We start from the raw sequence: 17515 nt of genomic DNA on the forward strand, positions 1-17515 counted from the left end.
CATAATTTGAGGCCACCCTGCACGTGCAGTCTTTCTCCTCCTCTGATGAACCAATACCAAGTAACTCGACAGTCTTGCAAGAGCCTGCCTAGTGGCCATTGAGGATATCTCTCAGGACAATTGAGTAATCAAAATACTAAATTGAAAAGAAGCAAAAAACTTTCTTCCGATTGTAAATATATTAATAAACTAAACCAACAAAAAGAAAAACTTAGGATTCCACCCTAAAACATAAAATAAATTTGTTCAGGAAAATACTATCTGATAAATATAAACTAGCCAAAATCAGGTACTCAAAACTAAAAACAATCTCAAACTGCTACTTCTAAGCTCCAATATTTTGGGACTTGTTAAGGATGACACCTTCATATTTGACCTGGAACCACTTCATGGCATCCTCCTTTGTAACTCTGTGCTGAATACCAACACGTGACTTGCATCTGCGACGACGGCCAACACGGTACCCAGCTCGTTCAAGAACAACATAGAAATCCATACCGTAGATACCGGTCGAAGGGTCATACCTAGAAAGAGAACAAAAGTTGAAATTTAATCCTTTATAGACCTCATAACATCAAAATGGACTGTAACTACAAGTAGGTATGAAGCTGCCAACACAAATATGAAGCTGCCAACACATATACTTAGTATTAACTCGGTTAAGGGAATTAAAAAAAAAAAAAAAACAGATAACCACAAGAACCGGCCATGCTTTAATGGTTCCACAACGCATGTTAACCACTAGCTGATTGAATAAAGTAAAGCCTAACTTTGAACTGGGTTGGCCAGTTTCCAAGCACCACACTAACTCTAACAAGAAAACCAAAACACATTAGCCTGGTCAGAAGTTGCATTGCTATCTCACAACACTGTCCCAAAGAATGAGTAATTGGCAAAAGTAGCTGCATTCTTAGACCCCAAAATTAAACCAAGCAGCATTTTCAGACATAATGTATGTACCCATTCATGTAGTAATAATATTTTAATCATAAAGTTCCAACGAAAACCAGCCCTAAACCTATTAATGATTCCAAACCTAGTTCTATTACTCAGTCTTGTCAAGTGTGAACTGAAATCCAATACGCAGAATGCAGTATCAGCATAAGATACATCAATTACACTACAAAAAATTGATAAAGATGTGCAACAAAAACAAAAACAAAACTTACTTGATTCCAAGATCGATGTGCTCCTGGATGCCGAATCCAAAGCAGCCAGTATCACTGAAGTTCCTCCTCAAAAGCTCATATTCCTTGACCTTCAAACCGCTCTCAAGAAGCTGCATAGCCTTCTCTCCCCTCACTGTCACGTAGCAAGCAATCTTCTCATTACGCCTGATTCCGAAAGATCTCACAGTGTACCTAGCTGCTCACATCAAACCCACAATCTTATTTTCCATTAAACAACAAAGGAAAATTAAAAAAACAGCTTTTGCGTTTCGGTATTTTACCTTTGGAGAAGACAGGGGTTTGACCACTGAGTTGTTCCAAAACCTAAAGAATACCAAAATAAAGAGAAATAAACAAAAGGTAAAATGTTTGAGAGGGAAATGAATAGTTTTTCTTTGTAGGTTTGTGTTGGTTAACCTTGGCAGCACGGGTGAGACGATCACCACTTTCACCAACAGAGATATTGAGGACAAGCTTTTGAACTTTAATTTCCCTCATTGGGTTCGACAGCTTCTTCTCTGATGCCTTCCACAGTTCCAAAAAGAATAATTTAGATAAAAGTAAAAAAATTAAATAAATAAAAAACGTTACTGAGACATGCGTCAACATGAAAGATGTCGAAAGAGGGAGTGTACCATGGCGAGGCGACGGAGGTTGAATACAGCGGTGGCAGAGTGATGAAGGGGCAGCTGCGTGAATAGATGGGGAGTTTTGAAAGAAATGAGTTTAGGGCTAGGGTTTTATCCCTGTTTTAATTTACTACTTTGCCCCTTTGATCCGATATAAACAGGGAAACAGTGAGACCCAGCTGCAAAGCCCAAACTAAAATGAACTAGCGAAAAATAATGGTTTAACAATTCTCTCAATCCTTGTATTTCACATACTATTTTAATTTGATAATTTGATAATTTGATAATACCGCCAAATGATTTCCATTAAATAAGATTATGTAACACTTAAAATAAATAAATAAAAACTATTAAAGTGGCAAATATTAGGAACATAGAAGGTTAAGTAATTTTGATTCTCAACTTGGAGTTATAACATTCTTCAACACTATTTCATAGAATTAGAGTTCACCAGTGAACTAATTTTTTATTTTAGAAATATCACATTATTAATTTAACAGAATTTCTTTCTTTATTTTTTTTATTAAATCAAAATACTAGAGAAAAGTAGAAATTTTAATTTTTAAATATGCCCAAGCAAAGAGTTAATACACTTGACTTTGTCATTATCATACATATGGGCTTTTTACTCTTTACCTTGAGCTGAATGGACAAATGCTCAAATCTAACCATTTGTTACTTGGCTCTCTTGCCTTCTCATGGTCAATTCTTTGTGCATTTTTTTTTATTGAGATAAGAGAAAAGCTTATAGAAGCTTGTTGAACAAAATGGAGTATTTGTGCTCTTGTGAGGAGAGTCCTTTAAAGGTTTCTATGTTTATTTATTGTGTTCATTTGTGAATTTTTATGTTAATTTGAGTTTGAGATTATGTTATTTATTATATTCTAAATTAAAGCCCAAAAGTGTCTAATTTTTGTGTAAATAGTAGTTACACAAAACTTTATGAATGTTCCCTTTCACTAAGAATTGATAAGCACATTGCAAAAGTAGACAATCAAAGACAACTCCTATGCATGCTTTGAAATATGTTTTACAAGTAGTAGCTTCAGCAATAGCGATAGCAGTCTTTATTATTGTAAAAAGAGGTGTAAATAGACCACTTATTCCAGATTTATATTGCCTCTAGAAATATGGACAAGAATTCAATTCCCTACACTGAACTCTACAATCAAACTTGATAGGTTTAGTGAGTTTATATTCTTTTTCTAGCAACTTCTTTCTTTGAGCGATGTATGATATTTACTTCGACTCTATATAAATAAAAACAAAGAAAGCAAAGAAAAAAAAAAAACAAGAATCCATTGTTGTCTTTGTTTTATATTTGGTGAGAAGTAGCTGTTACGGATATGATACTTGCATTACAAGGTAAACGTTTTAAAACGCAGCAAGACCTGGAGTTGAGTTTGCCGATCAATCTGTCTTGCATTTCACTCCTTTTACGTTTATAACTCACTATCACCCACTTCCTTAACGTTTATTTGAATTCTTCCATCTTCCCTGACGTTCTTATTTTATCAACTATGCACCATTTTCCTCCTTGCTTATTCGTTTACCAACACCTCAATCTTATTTAGCTGAACTCATATTTGTCAATGAGTCTTCGTAAGAGAATGACAAGTACAAAAAAATAGTAAAATTGGCAGGTAATGGATTGTAAGAGTTCCTTGGTATTGTCATCTAAACATTAATTTCCAACATCGAATTTCTTCAGGTTTTCAGTTTATCTTATGTTTCTTATTCATGTCAAAACAAGGAATGAAACTCCGTTGAGAGAGAGAGACAGTTGCATTGAAGTTTACACAATGGGAAAGCAAGGATCACCGAGATGTGCACGCCCCATCTTGCAGAATACTAACTCACTTTTCAGTACAAAAGATTATCATATTAGAAGCAGTTCAGATTTTTTGAGGGCCAGTACTGATCCTTCTATCGGGAGGAGAATATTAGGGGGAGATAACTACTGGAATTCCAAAGTAGTATTGCTCCATGGTTTGAAAGATAATTCTGGAAAGTTTACTCCTTGCAAGGGTGTTTATGTTGGGAAAAAGCATACATGGCTTCGCCGGAATGTGAAGCCAATTGCTTTCATGTTGGTGTTGATGGCTTTTCTGTTCTTACTTGATTCTCTGGTGGTGTCAATTTTTGGTTCAATAAACCTTCAAGGCAGTTCACCTACAATACCCTCCGATGCCCGTGAGGTATGATTATTGTTTGCAATTTAATTTGAGCTCTTCTCATTTCCATCCTGGACTCCAAATTTGGAAGTTAAACAGATTGATGAATCAGTAACATCAGGTTTAGCAGTATTAGCACTCAAAGAATAAAAGTTTTGGTCTTATTACTTTCTAGGATCCGGGATGGTCATGGAGTGTTAAGGGAAATAAAGGATCCGGGTAACATAGGCTAAAATGAATCCTTATCGTTATTAATCATTGTTTCAAATTTATGCAATGAATGCTGAATTGACACCAATTAGTTGGTATGTACTTCCCTACATGTATGCTAAGGACGATAATGTTGTCTCTATTCATGAAGAAAGACCAACGGTTCAGATGTATGGCAGGCTTCTCAAATTGGCTTCCATGGTTCTTGCAGAGGTATGCTTCTTAATTTGTATATTAAGCGCTTTTAAATTTTTTTATATCACCTCAAAGAACTCAAGATGAGCTAATTTTTCACTAAAATTTAAAACTTTTCCTTGAATCCAGAAGGAGTTTAAGCAAGACAGTTTGAACTTTTGAAACGAACCTTACCATCAAGCATCCAAATGGAAGCCCTGTGCAGATAAAAAATATCGAACAACCCCAGGTAAATACCTTGCTTTGAACTTAATCAACTTATAGCCAAAGTATCTAGTGTTTGCTAGCTGATAATGACATTTTATAATCTTTGGCAAAACAGTGTGAGACTGCATAATAACAAGGTTTTATGGTTAAGTCCTTTCACTTTTTGTTGTTGAGACAGGGAAGCCTGATAAAAGCAATGGCTATATAATGGTCAGTGCAAATGGTAGCCTTAATCAACAAAGAGTAGCTGTAAGTTTCAATTTGCATGGCGATCTTCTTTTCATTGTTCATTAGGAAAGTTTAACAGTGATTTCGGTGAATAAATTCACCTGTGAGTTCTTGAAAGATAAAACTATGTGCCAAAAAGTTTCATCCCGAGGAAATTGCCAATAGCCTTACTGTTGCTTTTTTACTTGCATTATAACAGATTTGTTATTGTTGTCTGCAGATTTGCAATGCAGTAGCCGTGGCATCTTTACTCAATGCAACTCTAGTTCTTCCTAAATTTCTTTACAGCAATGTATGGATGGATCCTAGGTCTGAAATCCTGTCTCATACAGTAAAACTTATCTTTTGGTTCCCTGTTAATCACATTTTGTTCTTGCCTTAAATTTCCATTCAATCAAAATAACAAGTGGTTTTCAATGGAAAACCAGCCAGTTCGGTGACATCTATCAAGAAGACTATTTTCTGCGCATCTTGAAAGATGATATAGATATTGTAAAGGAACTTCCTCCACATTTGAAGCCCTTAGATATTGAAGCCATGGGTACCCTAATATGTAGTCTTCTATTTTCAAATACATTGCATTGAATGCTGTTCTTCATTTCTCCGAAAATCTAAAACCTCTGATCTTGCTCTTTCTTATTTTGTTGAACTCAAAACAGATTACTGACGCAGATATAGTGAAGGAAGCAAAACCGGATGATTATATTACCAGTGTACTTCCCCTCCTGCAGCAGAATAGAGTGGTTCATTTTCTTGGATTCAGCAATCGACTTGGCTTCGACCCATTGCTTCCTCACCTCCAGGTCTTTGACATCCCTTGCACGTTTATATCTCTTTTCTCCACTAATTATATATCATTTCTATGAGCCACCAAAGCATGACTTTGTATATCATTTCTCCACTAATCATCGCCTGATGCGCTTTGCTACATTGCAGAGATTGAGGTGTAAATGTAACTTCCATGCATTAAAATTTGTGCTGAAAATCCAAAAAGTTGGGTCACTATTAATCAAAAGGATAAAGAAATACTATGCTGCACCTCGTCAGTTGGATAAACAACTGCTAGGAGATTTCGCACCCGGAATTTCCCCCAAACAGCATAATGTTGCAAGAGGCCCATCCAGATATCTTGCCTTACACTTGAGATTTGAAGAGGATATGGTTGCATATTCCCTATGTGATTTTGGTGCTGGAGATTATGAGAAAAAGGAACTTGAAGCCTATAGAGAGGTCCATTTTCCACTGCTCATGGAGCGCTTAAAGAACTCAAAGTATGGCCCTACCTTCCCTTCGAGGCCTCTTCCATTGTGATTTTACCTAATGTTGTTTCCATGCACATATTTCGACTTACTTGATCTGTTCTTTCTACTGTTGATGCTTGTAGGCCTGTTTCTCCAGTGGAATTGAGGAAGCTGGGGAGATGTCCATTGACACCTGAAGAAGCAGCACTTGTTCTTGCTGCTCTGGGTTTCAAGCCTGAAACTTATATTTATCTTGCAGGGTCTCACATATATGGGGGAAGTTCCAGGATGCAACCCTTTACCAGTTTGTACCCCAACCTAGTGACAAAGGAAACACTGCTCACCTCCAGTGAACTTGCTCCCTTCAAAAACTAATCTTCTCTGGTATTTTAGATTAGACAGATTTTCTGTCAGATTTCTAACATGTTTAACTTACAAATGCCAAAGGAAAGCCTCCTTTCATAAGCAATATTTTAGTTTGCTATTCAAAAACATGGGAAAGTAAAATTTTGCCTTGGATGCAGCTAGCAGCATTGGACTTCATTGCTTGTGCAACTTCAGATGTCTTTGCTATGACAGACTCTGGAAGTCAACTATCGTCTCTGGTATCTGGGTTCCGAACTTACTATGGTGATGGGCATGCTCCAACCTTGAGGCCCAATAAGAAGAGGTTAGCCGCAATTTTGTCAGAGAATAGAACCATAGGATGGAATACTTTTGAAGATAGAGTAAGAAAGATGATCGAGGAAGGTCAAAGAGTACAGTTGAGGGGCTCTGGTCGAAGTATTTATCGACAGCCAAGGTGCCCAGAATGCATGTGCAGATCTTAGTAGATGATTATCAGGAAATGTGAAGATCAAAGGCCAGACATGCCAGTTTATTGCAAAGTCACATTTGCATCACTTTCTCTGCATTTTTTCTTTCATGATTACTTCATTCCTTTGATTTAAAGTGTTAATATTCAATAATTTTGTATATGATTATTCAAGATTTCTTCATCATGTAAGTTTACCGGATTGCTAATTAAAAATGCCTAGAGAAGAATTATGGTTGATTAGATATTGCCATCATACAACTAATGTTCAAAGCAGATCAATTTTGCAAAGTCACTTTTGCAAACAGTGTTCAAAGCAGTAAGCCCTTTCTAACATTTAACCAAAAAATTCTTCAACTTAACAACTAATGCTTACTAAGTGCGACGAACAAAAAGAATTGGATTAAACCTGAATAACCCAAGCCAAATATACATATAACAGATCACGGGAGAGAGGTAGCTGCAGTTTCTCAGCAATGGAAAACACATGAAACTCTGTTTCATTCTTCAGGCTGTGATCATCAGTCATCACATATCTTCTTTCTGGAAAGAGGATGCTTTTCCTTGAAGCACTTTGATGACGAATAATTTATGATGGTGGGAAGAAACGGTTAAGGTTGAAAGGGAGTGTGTAAAACTCTTCATTCCGGCTATCTCCTTTAAATGTCCGGAATTTAACCCACCATGGCATTCCTCTATCTCTGGCACTGTCTTTGTAGTCTAGTGTATTGTCTAGGAACACAGCAACAAGTAATGCGACAGTTGGAGAGGAAAAGAATATGGTATTAAGGAAATCATTGAACTGCATGAAAAAGAAAAAATGTGAAATGTTACTGTTATGTTGATTAATTAGTAGAGGAGGTGAATAACTAGAGACTCACCCAGCTGCCTCTCGTATGAGCAGGACCATGAAGAGCCTTGGCAGTGTATTCTCTGAAGTACTCAGGAACAGATAAACCTAAGAACAAGGCAACGCCCACTATAAAGAGATTCCTCATGGAGTTCATGTTCGTAAATTGCAAGAACGACAGCCCTACAGAAGCTGAAAGAAATTGGAACTATAGTTAGAAACAAAGCAACAGCAAATAATGGTACTACAAAAGGGATATCGGTTAGACAGGAATGAATATTATTGTGATACTCACCAACAAGACCAAACAGAACACAATACACAGCAGCAAATATGGTAAAAGGTATTGATGCAAACAAAGCTCCGAATTTTCCTGCACAAGTTACAGAAGTTGATATAAGAAGCTATGACAGACAGATTCCAGAGATTGCCGGTCTAAGTAAATTGTCACTCACCTAATATTGAAAAAAATATCATAAAGCCAGCTGAGATTTGAATGACCCTCCGGCTTCCAACACGAGTGCTTCCAAGGAGCCCCACGTTTTCTCTGTTGTTTTTCGTGGAATTAGTATAGCTGCATAAGATAATTTTCATAGATAGAAAACAACAATACTTACACAGAGACTGTTGAACCACTCAGTGTTCCAAATAGTCCATTCAAAAGGATCCCAATGCCCTGCCAACCAATACCACGACTAAGAACATGAGCTGGAGGGGGTGTCGCACTTGCTAGACGTGAGGCAGCCTTGTAAGCTCCGGTTGACTGCCAAAGCAAACATTATTAGTTCTCAGTAAATACAAAATAATAATGTATTCTATTTATTTTCTAGTTGAAATGTGCAATACCTCAATCAATGAGACTAAAACTGCAGCCATCATTCCAAAGGCATGTCCAGCATCAAAAGTAGGAGCACCCCATTGAAGAGGATAAGGTATCTTTATCCTGGTTGAACAAATTTCAGACATTTCAGTCAGAAAAGATAACACAAAGAATCTTATTATTCAAGTTCTATTCTACCCTCTCTTTCTCTTAATTTTTAATTATTTTACGTCCTTCAGTCATTGTGCATAAGATAGTCAACTAACGAGGAACAGCTTTAGTACCAACCATGGAGCAGAAGAAATGAGGTTGGCCTTGTCAGTTCTGCAATTCAATTGGGTTAATTCCGGACGATGTTTGTAAGCACCACTTGCTGTCAAGAGATGAGCATATGCCCATATCACTGTGATTGATATAAGGAGAGCAAACCGCTCCAATATTGGTAGTTGTTTTGTCAGAAAATTCTTCAAGTACTGTTTTTGACACAAAACATGATCAGATATATGGTACATTCGTGCACAAAACCATATGCATTTTGAAACAGATTATGAATACTTTTCAGATGAATTTGGCCCCAAATTGGTAAGCAAGTTAAAAGACTAAATCATTTGGCATATGGCACTGTACAAGCACTTCATCTAGCAAGTGCCTTTTGCATTTCCATTTAACATAACTCCTTTTTTTTTTTAAATTAAAAAAGAATCATTATGTACCTGGGAGAAGGCTATAAATAGAATAAGCATTGGAATGCCGATTTCCACACAGCGACCGACCTAATAAGAGAGTTAATTACAAGTTATAATTACATGAGTGATAAGACAAAAGTAAATTTTCATTGAAGAATTCAAAATAGCATCATAGTTTCTAATTATACCACAGGGAAGCCTCTGTCAAACAAGCCAAAGCCCACTAGTGCAATGACTGGAACCATTCCAAGGGGGCTGAAGAACCTGAAAAAGAAAAAGGTAACTCATGTCGAAAGTTGTTTAAATTTTATTTCCTGAAATTTGAGACAAAATCTTCATTTAAGATTAAAATTGCACCTGGAGCAAATGGCCCACATCTGACTGTATCCCAGGATAATTTGTATGCTTGATGCTACTATTAATGCACCTTGGACAGCTCTCATAGTGTTTAGAAATCTCTGCATAATGCATACACATAAAAAGACCATCTAATGAACCACCACCTCATGTTGTTTGATTTGAAATACTAGGTGCCACCTTAGGGAAACTATGAACTGCCCTGATGTTTTAGTAATAAAATATATGCCTCGAACCAAAGTTTTGTTTTGTTTTGCTTTGGCCACATAAGAGAGAGAGGCTTTGGTGCACCACTGTACCTTGCTTATAGTTTCTTGTACTTATTATAGTCATCAATAGTCAATACAGCCAAACAGTGTAAGCAAGAAATGGATGACAATTCACTGACGCGACTCATTTGAAGACAACGGTGCAAGCAAGCGTTACAAACAAAATCAACAACACTAAGGTTTGGTTAGTTAATGAAAAAGAAACACCGACTGGGCAAGGGGACCACACAAATATTGACCGTAGTCCTTTTGCACAGGAAGACTGAACTTAATGAGGAAAAAAAAGCAACTGTTACAAAGTAGAAGATTGAAAAAATTGCACTAACCACGTGATTGTCCTCGATACTCATCAAGGAAGTGTCGTGAATTATTGATATAATGGGAACAATGAAGGCATAAGACCCTCCAATCACGGTAGGCAACCGAGTTCCGAACAGTGTTTGTAGAAGTGTATTAATCCCTTCAACAAATAGTAGTGTCTGCACCACTCTTACTTTATCACCCTAAACCATCAAATGAGGGAAATAGATCATGTTAAATACAGTAACAAACAATCAAAATTCATGTTAAACATATATCTTTTTGCTTTGTGGGTGTATGAATGGGAAAAAAAAAAGGAAATGCAGAAGAATATCCCAAGTTCAGAAAGAAGAGAATCAACACAATTCGAAGTGACATACATCAGTTCCACCCATCAAAGGAACAAGAAACGAAGGGATCATCACAGCAGTTCCTAAGGCCAAAATGTAATGTTGAAACCCCAAAGCGATAGCCTCCCCTGCTCCCACAAGCAAAAGTGAGCGTTACAACCCACAGAATAAAGGTGAAAAAAAATCTTTTTTTAAAGAAAAAGGACACACCCCAAGAAGGATTTGAGTCAATGCAGTACTCCAGGCCTTGAAGTTGGTCCATTGGTGGGAAGCTAATTTCTTCAGGTTTTGGAGCTGCCATAGCTTAACCACTTACTTTCTTGCCTCAAAAACTCAAAAGGGCAATCACCAAATGAAAGAATCAACAGGTAAACTCAAAACTGAAGCCAAGAACAAAAAAGAAAGAGAAAGAAACAGAGAATGGAGTGGTAAAAAGATTGTATAGAGACTAGAAATGTATAAGTGAGAAAGCAACGAAAAATGAGGCAGTTTGCCGCCCACTAAAAAGCTTTTTATTTTCCTGTTCTCCCACAGGCTTCACTGTCTTTTAGCTTGCTCATCCTTTTTTATTTTTATATTTATATAGAAAAGGTACCGTTAACTTTTCTTTTTCTATTCCGAAATTACCCCTTAAGCAACCTGCCAAACTTCATATTACCGTTGGTCTTACAAATTAATTTTTACAACTCAACTTCTTAAATTAATACTTCCCCTCCTTTAGTTATTCATAATCGTAATGCTAAATAAATAAATAAACAGTTTTCATTTTGTTATTATAATTATAATTTAATTTAGATTATGTGATATAAAAAAAATTAACATCAAACTCAAACCTCTCAATTTGAGATTTTTAAGTAATTAATTTGCAAAATATTTTAGATAAATATTAATCCAGTAATACATTTAATCTTGTTCTTGAAAGGAGAGAAAGGAAAAAGAAAAGTAGGGACATTTTATAATTATATTTAGTCAAAAAAGAAAAATAAATAGTGGATGATGTATGCAGTGAAGCTTTTGCTTAGAATATCCATCTCAATTCTTATCCCATAGTGGCTACTTTCCTACCATTTTGGTACCATGTCTTTCTTTTATTTTACTGAATTTATGGTTAAGATGAAATTATTATTATTTTAAATACGGTTCTGATGTGGTAATTTCATCTTAAACTTGCTTTTTGTTTCATGATGCATGACAAAAGCATTAACGCTTCTCTGTCTTAAATAAAATTACTTAATACTACTACATCCTAGTACAGTGAATAAAGATAAGGGGGGAAAGTGAAAATGAGCAAATAGCCAATAAAAGAAAGAGGGCAGACAGCAGGAGTCTGACTTGGCCCCCAACGTGTGCAACAGCAGCCGCCCTCCAACGTCTCTAATCTTTGATGCCAACACAATTACCACAGATCCTTGAGCCCATCCCCATCAATTTATTTTTTACATATTGCAAATCCATTTCCTTACCTTTTTTACTAATTGATACAAATACCAACATTTAACAATATGGAAAAAGGAAAAAAAATATTAAAACAACAACATTTTGAGTTGTTATTATTATTGCACATATATTGCCTTAAAGGATTAATAATGAGCGGATTGAAAGAATCAAAATATCAAATAGAGATGCAGCAGTAATTCAAATAGGGACAATTACATCGAACCAAAAAAAAAAATAGATACAATTACTCTGCTTTCCGACATTATATATATTTAATATTGCAATTTTCATGTGAGTCGTCAATCTCTGGGGGAGAACTGGACAAGGACAGGACAGCACACCAGGCTTTATGTAATAATAATATGTACAGCTAGTCAGTGATGATATTAAGCCACCTTCCTCTACTCTACACTTTTAACATATCGTCGCTTTTTAAATACGACAGACACTTAAATGTATATTTACTGTTCACATATGATATCTACGTTGAGATGGTCGAGTAGGTTTAAGGCGCTAGATTAAGCTTTTGGTCCGAAAGGGCGTGGGTTGAAATCCCACTTTGCTCTGAGCAATTAAATTATATAGCATTTTTAACTTCAACCATGGTTTTGCACTAAGGGTGTTGTATTGTCATTTGTTGAAGCCTTAAAAGGCTACGCCCAAGAATGCTGTCATTTACTTTTTAACAAGTTGGGGCCTTGAAAATCCATCACATTAGGGCCTTAAAAAACCTTATGAAGCTTCAACAGAAACGATATTGAGCCATTATCGTTTGAGAGTTGCTTCATTGGTAGTCACACGTTAGCAATTTGTTGCCTTAAGAGATGTTGTAGGTCAATTTTAACTCATTTACACCAAAACCTAATTTAACCTTACCTAACCCACCAAAATTAAACCCAAAACCCAAAATCTTAACTACCCAAAGCCCAATTTACATCAAAACCCCAATGGCCCAAACCCTAAGCCCAAATCAAAATTAAAAAAAACCCTAGCCCACAACCTAAACTTTTCTCAACTAAATCCTAACCTTTGCCACCACCAACTCCACTAGCCACACTTGCTCCACCACCAACTCCACTAGCCACACTTGCTCCACCATCACTTGTACCTACAAATGAAGACATAAACAATAAAAAATATTTTGTAAATGGCTATATAAGCCTTCTCATATTTTGTATTTAGGGGAGGAAGAAGTTTTGGGGGAGAAAGTTATTGTAAAGGATTTTTGAGAGGTTTTTTTAGAGTAATCAAGGAGAAGGGTTATTGTAAAGGCTAGCTTTTGGAGAGGCTAGTTTGTTTTTGGAGATTAATCAAATATCAAAGCAAAAGAGGTTTCTTGGTCTATTCTCGTTTTAAGTTCTTTGTTTGCTTATTGTTTTCCTTTCAGTTTTATTTTGTGTCTTTTATACGAAAGTAAAAATAAAAGGAGGAAGCTTTCCCATTTTTACCGAAAAAGTTTTTTTGAGGTTCGGCTGCCGTGTACGGTGGCACCGACGGTAGCCGGCGACGGTCCGGTGACCGGACGGTGACCGGCCTTATGGCCGGAAATCACCCACTCTCTCCCTTTTTTTTTTGTTATTATTATATTTCTTAATATTATATTATATATATTCTTTTAATATATTAGGTATATTCCAAATTCTATATTACGTATATATATTATATTATTTTATGTATATATCTTTAATACTATATTATTTATATATTTTTTTCTACATGTTATCTTATGTATATATTTTAATTATATTATGTATGTATTTTTTACACTATATTATGTACATATTTTTTTTATATCTATTTTATACATATGTATATATTATATATATCTTAACATTACTAGTTATATTTTCACTATTTTATGAATATACTTCAAACACTATATATAGTATATTTCTAACACTATTACTATTTATAAATATATATATTTTACGTACATACTCTTAATATCTTTATTATGTATATATTCGTTGTTTTTATTTCACATTGGATACTATTATTACGTTTAATATATCGCATGCATTGTTATTGTTTTAATATTGTTGTCATATTTATTATTTGTTTCAATGTATTTCCAACTCATTTATTTTTGTCTCCCACCTATTTTATATCATTCTGTTGTTCATTACTTTAAAGATTTTTATTCATGTTTTTACTAATTTCAATAAATAAGGCAATGTTTCGCATTTTGGAACATCGAAGAATTGTGCCCTAACTTACGGGGTTTCGGTTCTCTTGTTGGTTCTAAATAGCTAAATATCCTTTTGAGTTTTGAAATGCACGGATTTCCAATTTAAATTAAAAGACGACCTTGTGCTCGGGAATTCATGGTATTGTGTCCTAACTTACGGGATGTGATACTCCGATATCTCGAGATAAGGAAATCTTTAAACAAATCGATTTAAGCTAATTCAAGAATTTTAAAATCAGTATTAATAGAAAAGATCGTATTTCAAGTCCTTTCCCGATTTTTAATTTTCGACATTAAGACACTAACTAATCAATTCGGTACCAATTTTTTGGGCGTGTCGAGGGTGCTAATCCTTCCTCGCACGTAACCGACTCCCGAACTCATTCTCTCAAATTTCGTAGACCAAAGGCCCTGTTTTAGTAAACTAAAATTGATTTATTAAAACAAAGGTGATCCGATCACACCTGATAAAAGATTGGTGGCGACTCCCGTTTTAATTTTCACTTTCAAACAAAGTCGATTCCCGTTTTCAAAAGAATGGTTTCGACAGCTTAGCAACTCCGCTGGGGAATTCGAGAGTCGAGCCTTAAATTGATTTTTTTTGTCTTTTGTCAAAAATCGAAAATCGATTTTAAATTTACTGCATTGCATATTGTCTGTTATTTTCACGACTCTCTTCATAATATGCTTGCTTTAAGTGGTTTAATTCTTTGAGGTATCTTTGCATATCGCATCGCATTATTGGTCAATTTCACCCTCTTAAGTGGAAGTGAAAAATTACTCCTTCGTGAGGTCTTCACCTCCGTATAGGATAGTGGATCACTTTCGGGATACATCTGTACTTGCGTCTTCGTGGGGTTTTCACCTCCGTATAGCCGTAAGGAAATGTATTCCCCTGAATCGAACGCGGTCTGTATGAACCTATAATGGGTGAGGATCGAGGAATCTGCTGGTTCAGGTACCTTTACTTTAGAACCAAACTACATGTAATGAGCCCTAGGAGCCTACCCTAGGTAGAACCACACCAAACCCTAGTGGTTACCTGATTAGGTGCTTATTTACTCACTATTTGCTTTGAATTCTATTCTTTGTATATAATACTAACTTGTTGTATTTTGATCATTCTCGCATGACATTTCATCATAAAAGGGTGTTGATTTACGTTCGGTTACTAATTAGAAGAGTTTAGCATGGAAAAAGGATTTCTTGATAGAATGGAGGATAATGCGGCCGTCCGAGTTTGGTTTGAGAGAACGTAACAGGAGAAAGGAGATAGTTTGACCGAGGGATATGAATTGGAGTTGTGGGATTTCACTCCCATCAGTGTGACTCAAAACGACCTGCAAGAGTTAAGGAATATATGGAATAGTTGGAATGGCGAAGTCAAACAACTCTTTTACTGTAACTATGGCGACCTACCCTATTTGCTCGATGTAAAGGTGGACAAGTACTTGTTCCGGGCCCTCGCGCAATTTTGGAACCCCGCTTACAGTTGCTTCACTTTCGGAGGAGTTGCTTCACTTAATTGCCCGAAGATTCAGGCCGGTAAGGCCTTATTCAAGACCTGTTAATGTCCCTCCCTTTTTGAAAAAATTGATGAATATCACGGGGATGAGCGAGCAATGGGTTGCGACCCGCATCAAGAAAAAAGGGGATAGTAAATGTATTCCTTGGAGGAATTTGAGGGATTTTATTCTTGCGCACCCGGATTCGAAGAAAAGGGTTGATGTTTTTGCCTTAAGTCTCTACGGTTTGATCGTCTTTCCTAAAGCACTTGGACACATAGATGAAGTCGTCTCAGATTTATTCGATCGACTTTATAAAGGTACCACACACGTCCCGGCAATTCTAGCAGAAACTTTCCGATCCTTGAATACATGCCGGAGAGCGGGCGAGGGAATTTTTATTGGTTGCGCACAGCTTCTTTTGGCTTGGTTCCACAGTCATTTTTGGAAGGTGGAGAAGGTCTCCTATCGGATATTCTCTAAGGATTATTCCCCATTAAGAGAATTAGTGGCCACATCGAGGCGGGACGACATCTCCGAAGAGAGGTGGATAACTATTCTCCAAAATTTATGGACCGAAGACGTTGAATGGAGGGCTCCGTGGTTGATTCCTGACGAGATCTTATATAGGTGCGGTGATTTTGACTGGGTCCCTCTGGCTGGAATATGGGGAGCCATTAGATACGCTCCACTGATGGTGTTAAGGCAGTATCGATCAAGGCAGTTTATACCGGTGACACAAAGGTTGGCACAATGTGAGTTCCCCTATAAAGACAACAATTATAAAGAGAGGGTTCGCGAGATATCAGATGCATGGAACCAAACTTGAAGAATGAAAGGATTCACTGCAGGCCCGATGACGACCCTCGAGTATAAATGGTGGTGGGGTAGGAGAGTCAACGACAACATCCCTAGGCAGAATCAAGGGAACACACAACCGATAGAGGAGCATTTACGGGTCATCCCATCCGAGTTAGAGATCATTAAGCAAGATTTTGAGAAAAGAAACTCGGAGTTGGGGAAGAAGATAGAGCAACTAGAAGAAGATAAAATGAAGTTGGGGTTAGACGTCGATATCCATAAGCTAGAGGCCGAAAAGTTAAGGAAAGGAAAAAACAAGGCCGAGGAAGATTTAGATAGTCTGAAAACCGATTACAAGAAGCTTCGTATAACAATAAAAACTACCGGATTAGGTAAAACTTCGGAGCAATAGTGTCAAGAGATTAAAGAGGAAAAGGCTAGAGCCGACCATTGGGAGAAAAGATTTCAAGATGCCCGAGTACGAGAGGACACTCTGAAGAAGAGTTTGTTAGAAACCCAAAATGAAAAGGAGAAGTTACGAGCTCGGGTGGCTGAATTGGAAAGATTACTTCAGCAACATCATAGCCATAATTCGATAATTAAGCTAAAGGCTAGTCTGAGCAGGATCGAAGAGTTGAAAGGGAAAATAGAAGAACTCGAAACCGCACTGCGAGATAGCAAAATTCGAGTGAAACTTCTTGAGATAAACAACGACCATTACAGAGAACATCTTCACCACTCTTAAAACTAGATTAGAGATAGAGACTATGTCATGGGTGAAGCTATAGCTCAGGTTTGGGAGATAGCTGATCACTTGCAAACCTTGGCAGTTCAGGCTGATATATTGAGCTTAAAGTACGAGTCGGAATCAGACCGAGGCCGAAGCTTAGCTTGGCTTCTTAGGAAAGTTAAGACTTTGGGCATTAGGGCGAAGTCGTATATGTCATCATCCGTTCTATGTAAGGAAATTTTTCTTCTAGTGAAGTTCTTCTAATGAAATTGAATTGGAATCAACGTCTCTTTTTGCATCCATTCATCCATTCATTGCATATACATATCCCATAATCAGTCGCTAAGGTTAGAAT

The 17515-nt window shown here is 36.6% G+C and overlaps 2 protein-coding genes and 1 pseudogene across 2 annotated transcripts; 1 reads left to right on the forward strand and 2 right to left on the reverse strand.

Moving 5' to 3' along the window:
- Positions 1 to 148: 148 nt before the first annotated feature.
- On the reverse strand, positions 149 to 2031 carry LOC107960433 (60S ribosomal protein L11). Its single transcript, XM_016896785.2, has 5 exons — positions 1805 to 2031; positions 1587 to 1694; positions 1451 to 1493; positions 1170 to 1365; positions 149 to 524 (listed from the first exon to the last, which is right to left on the reverse strand). The coding sequence occupies exons 1-5, from the start codon at positions 1805 to 1807 to the stop codon at positions 326 to 328; spliced, it is 549 nt and encodes a 182-aa protein (XP_016752274.1). The 5' UTR covers positions 1808 to 2031; the 3' UTR covers positions 149 to 325.
- Positions 2032 to 3450: 1419 nt separating this feature from the next.
- LOC107960432 (O-fucosyltransferase 8-like) lies at positions 3451 to 7105 on the forward strand (annotated as a pseudogene).
- On the reverse strand, positions 7084 to 11053 carry LOC107960431 (nucleobase-ascorbate transporter 2). The gene is made up of 13 exons (XM_016896784.2): positions 10710 to 11053; positions 10530 to 10627; positions 10176 to 10352; positions 9581 to 9681; positions 9412 to 9487; positions 9251 to 9310; positions 8826 to 9010; positions 8564 to 8660; positions 8335 to 8480; positions 8173 to 8264; positions 8013 to 8090; positions 7749 to 7909; positions 7084 to 7669 (listed from the first exon to the last, which is right to left on the reverse strand). Exons 1-13 carry the CDS (start codon positions 10798 to 10800, stop codon positions 7457 to 7459), a joined length of 1575 nt encoding a protein of 524 aa, XP_016752273.2. The 5' UTR covers positions 10801 to 11053; the 3' UTR covers positions 7084 to 7456.
- Between the last annotated feature and the right edge of the window lie 6462 nt (positions 11054 to 17515).

The sequence above is a fragment of the Gossypium hirsutum genome, chromosome A05, assembly GCF_007990345.1.
Source record: "Gossypium hirsutum isolate 1008001.06 chromosome A05, Gossypium_hirsutum_v2.1, whole genome shotgun sequence".
Taxonomy (NCBI): Eukaryota; Viridiplantae; Streptophyta; class Magnoliopsida; order Malvales; family Malvaceae; genus Gossypium; species Gossypium hirsutum.

Excerpts from the sequence above, each read along its gene's own strand:
- LOC107960433 (XM_016896785.2), bottom strand. Across the intron at positions 1,494-1,586 it reads GTCTCACCCGTGCTGCCAAG|GTTTTGGAACAACTCAGTGG; the intron begins GTTAACCAACAC and ends GGTATTCTTTAG. Across the intron at positions 525-1,169 it reads CACATCGATCTTGGAATCAA|GTATGACCCTTCGACCGGTA; the intron begins GTAAGTTTTGTT and ends TTCTCTTTCTAG.
- LOC107960431 (XM_016896784.2), bottom strand. The coding sequence starts at position 10,800 with ATGGCAGCTCCAAAACCTGAAGAAATTAGCTTCCCACCAATGGACCAA. Across the intron at positions 9,011-9,250 it reads TATTTATAGCCTTCTCCCAG|TACTTGAAGAATTTTCTGAC; the intron begins GTACATAATGAT and ends TGTCAAAAACAG. Across the intron at positions 7,910-8,012 it reads TGTTCTGTTTGGTCTTGTTG|CTTCTGTAGGGCTGTCGTTC; the intron begins GTGAGTATCACA and ends AATTTCTTTCAG.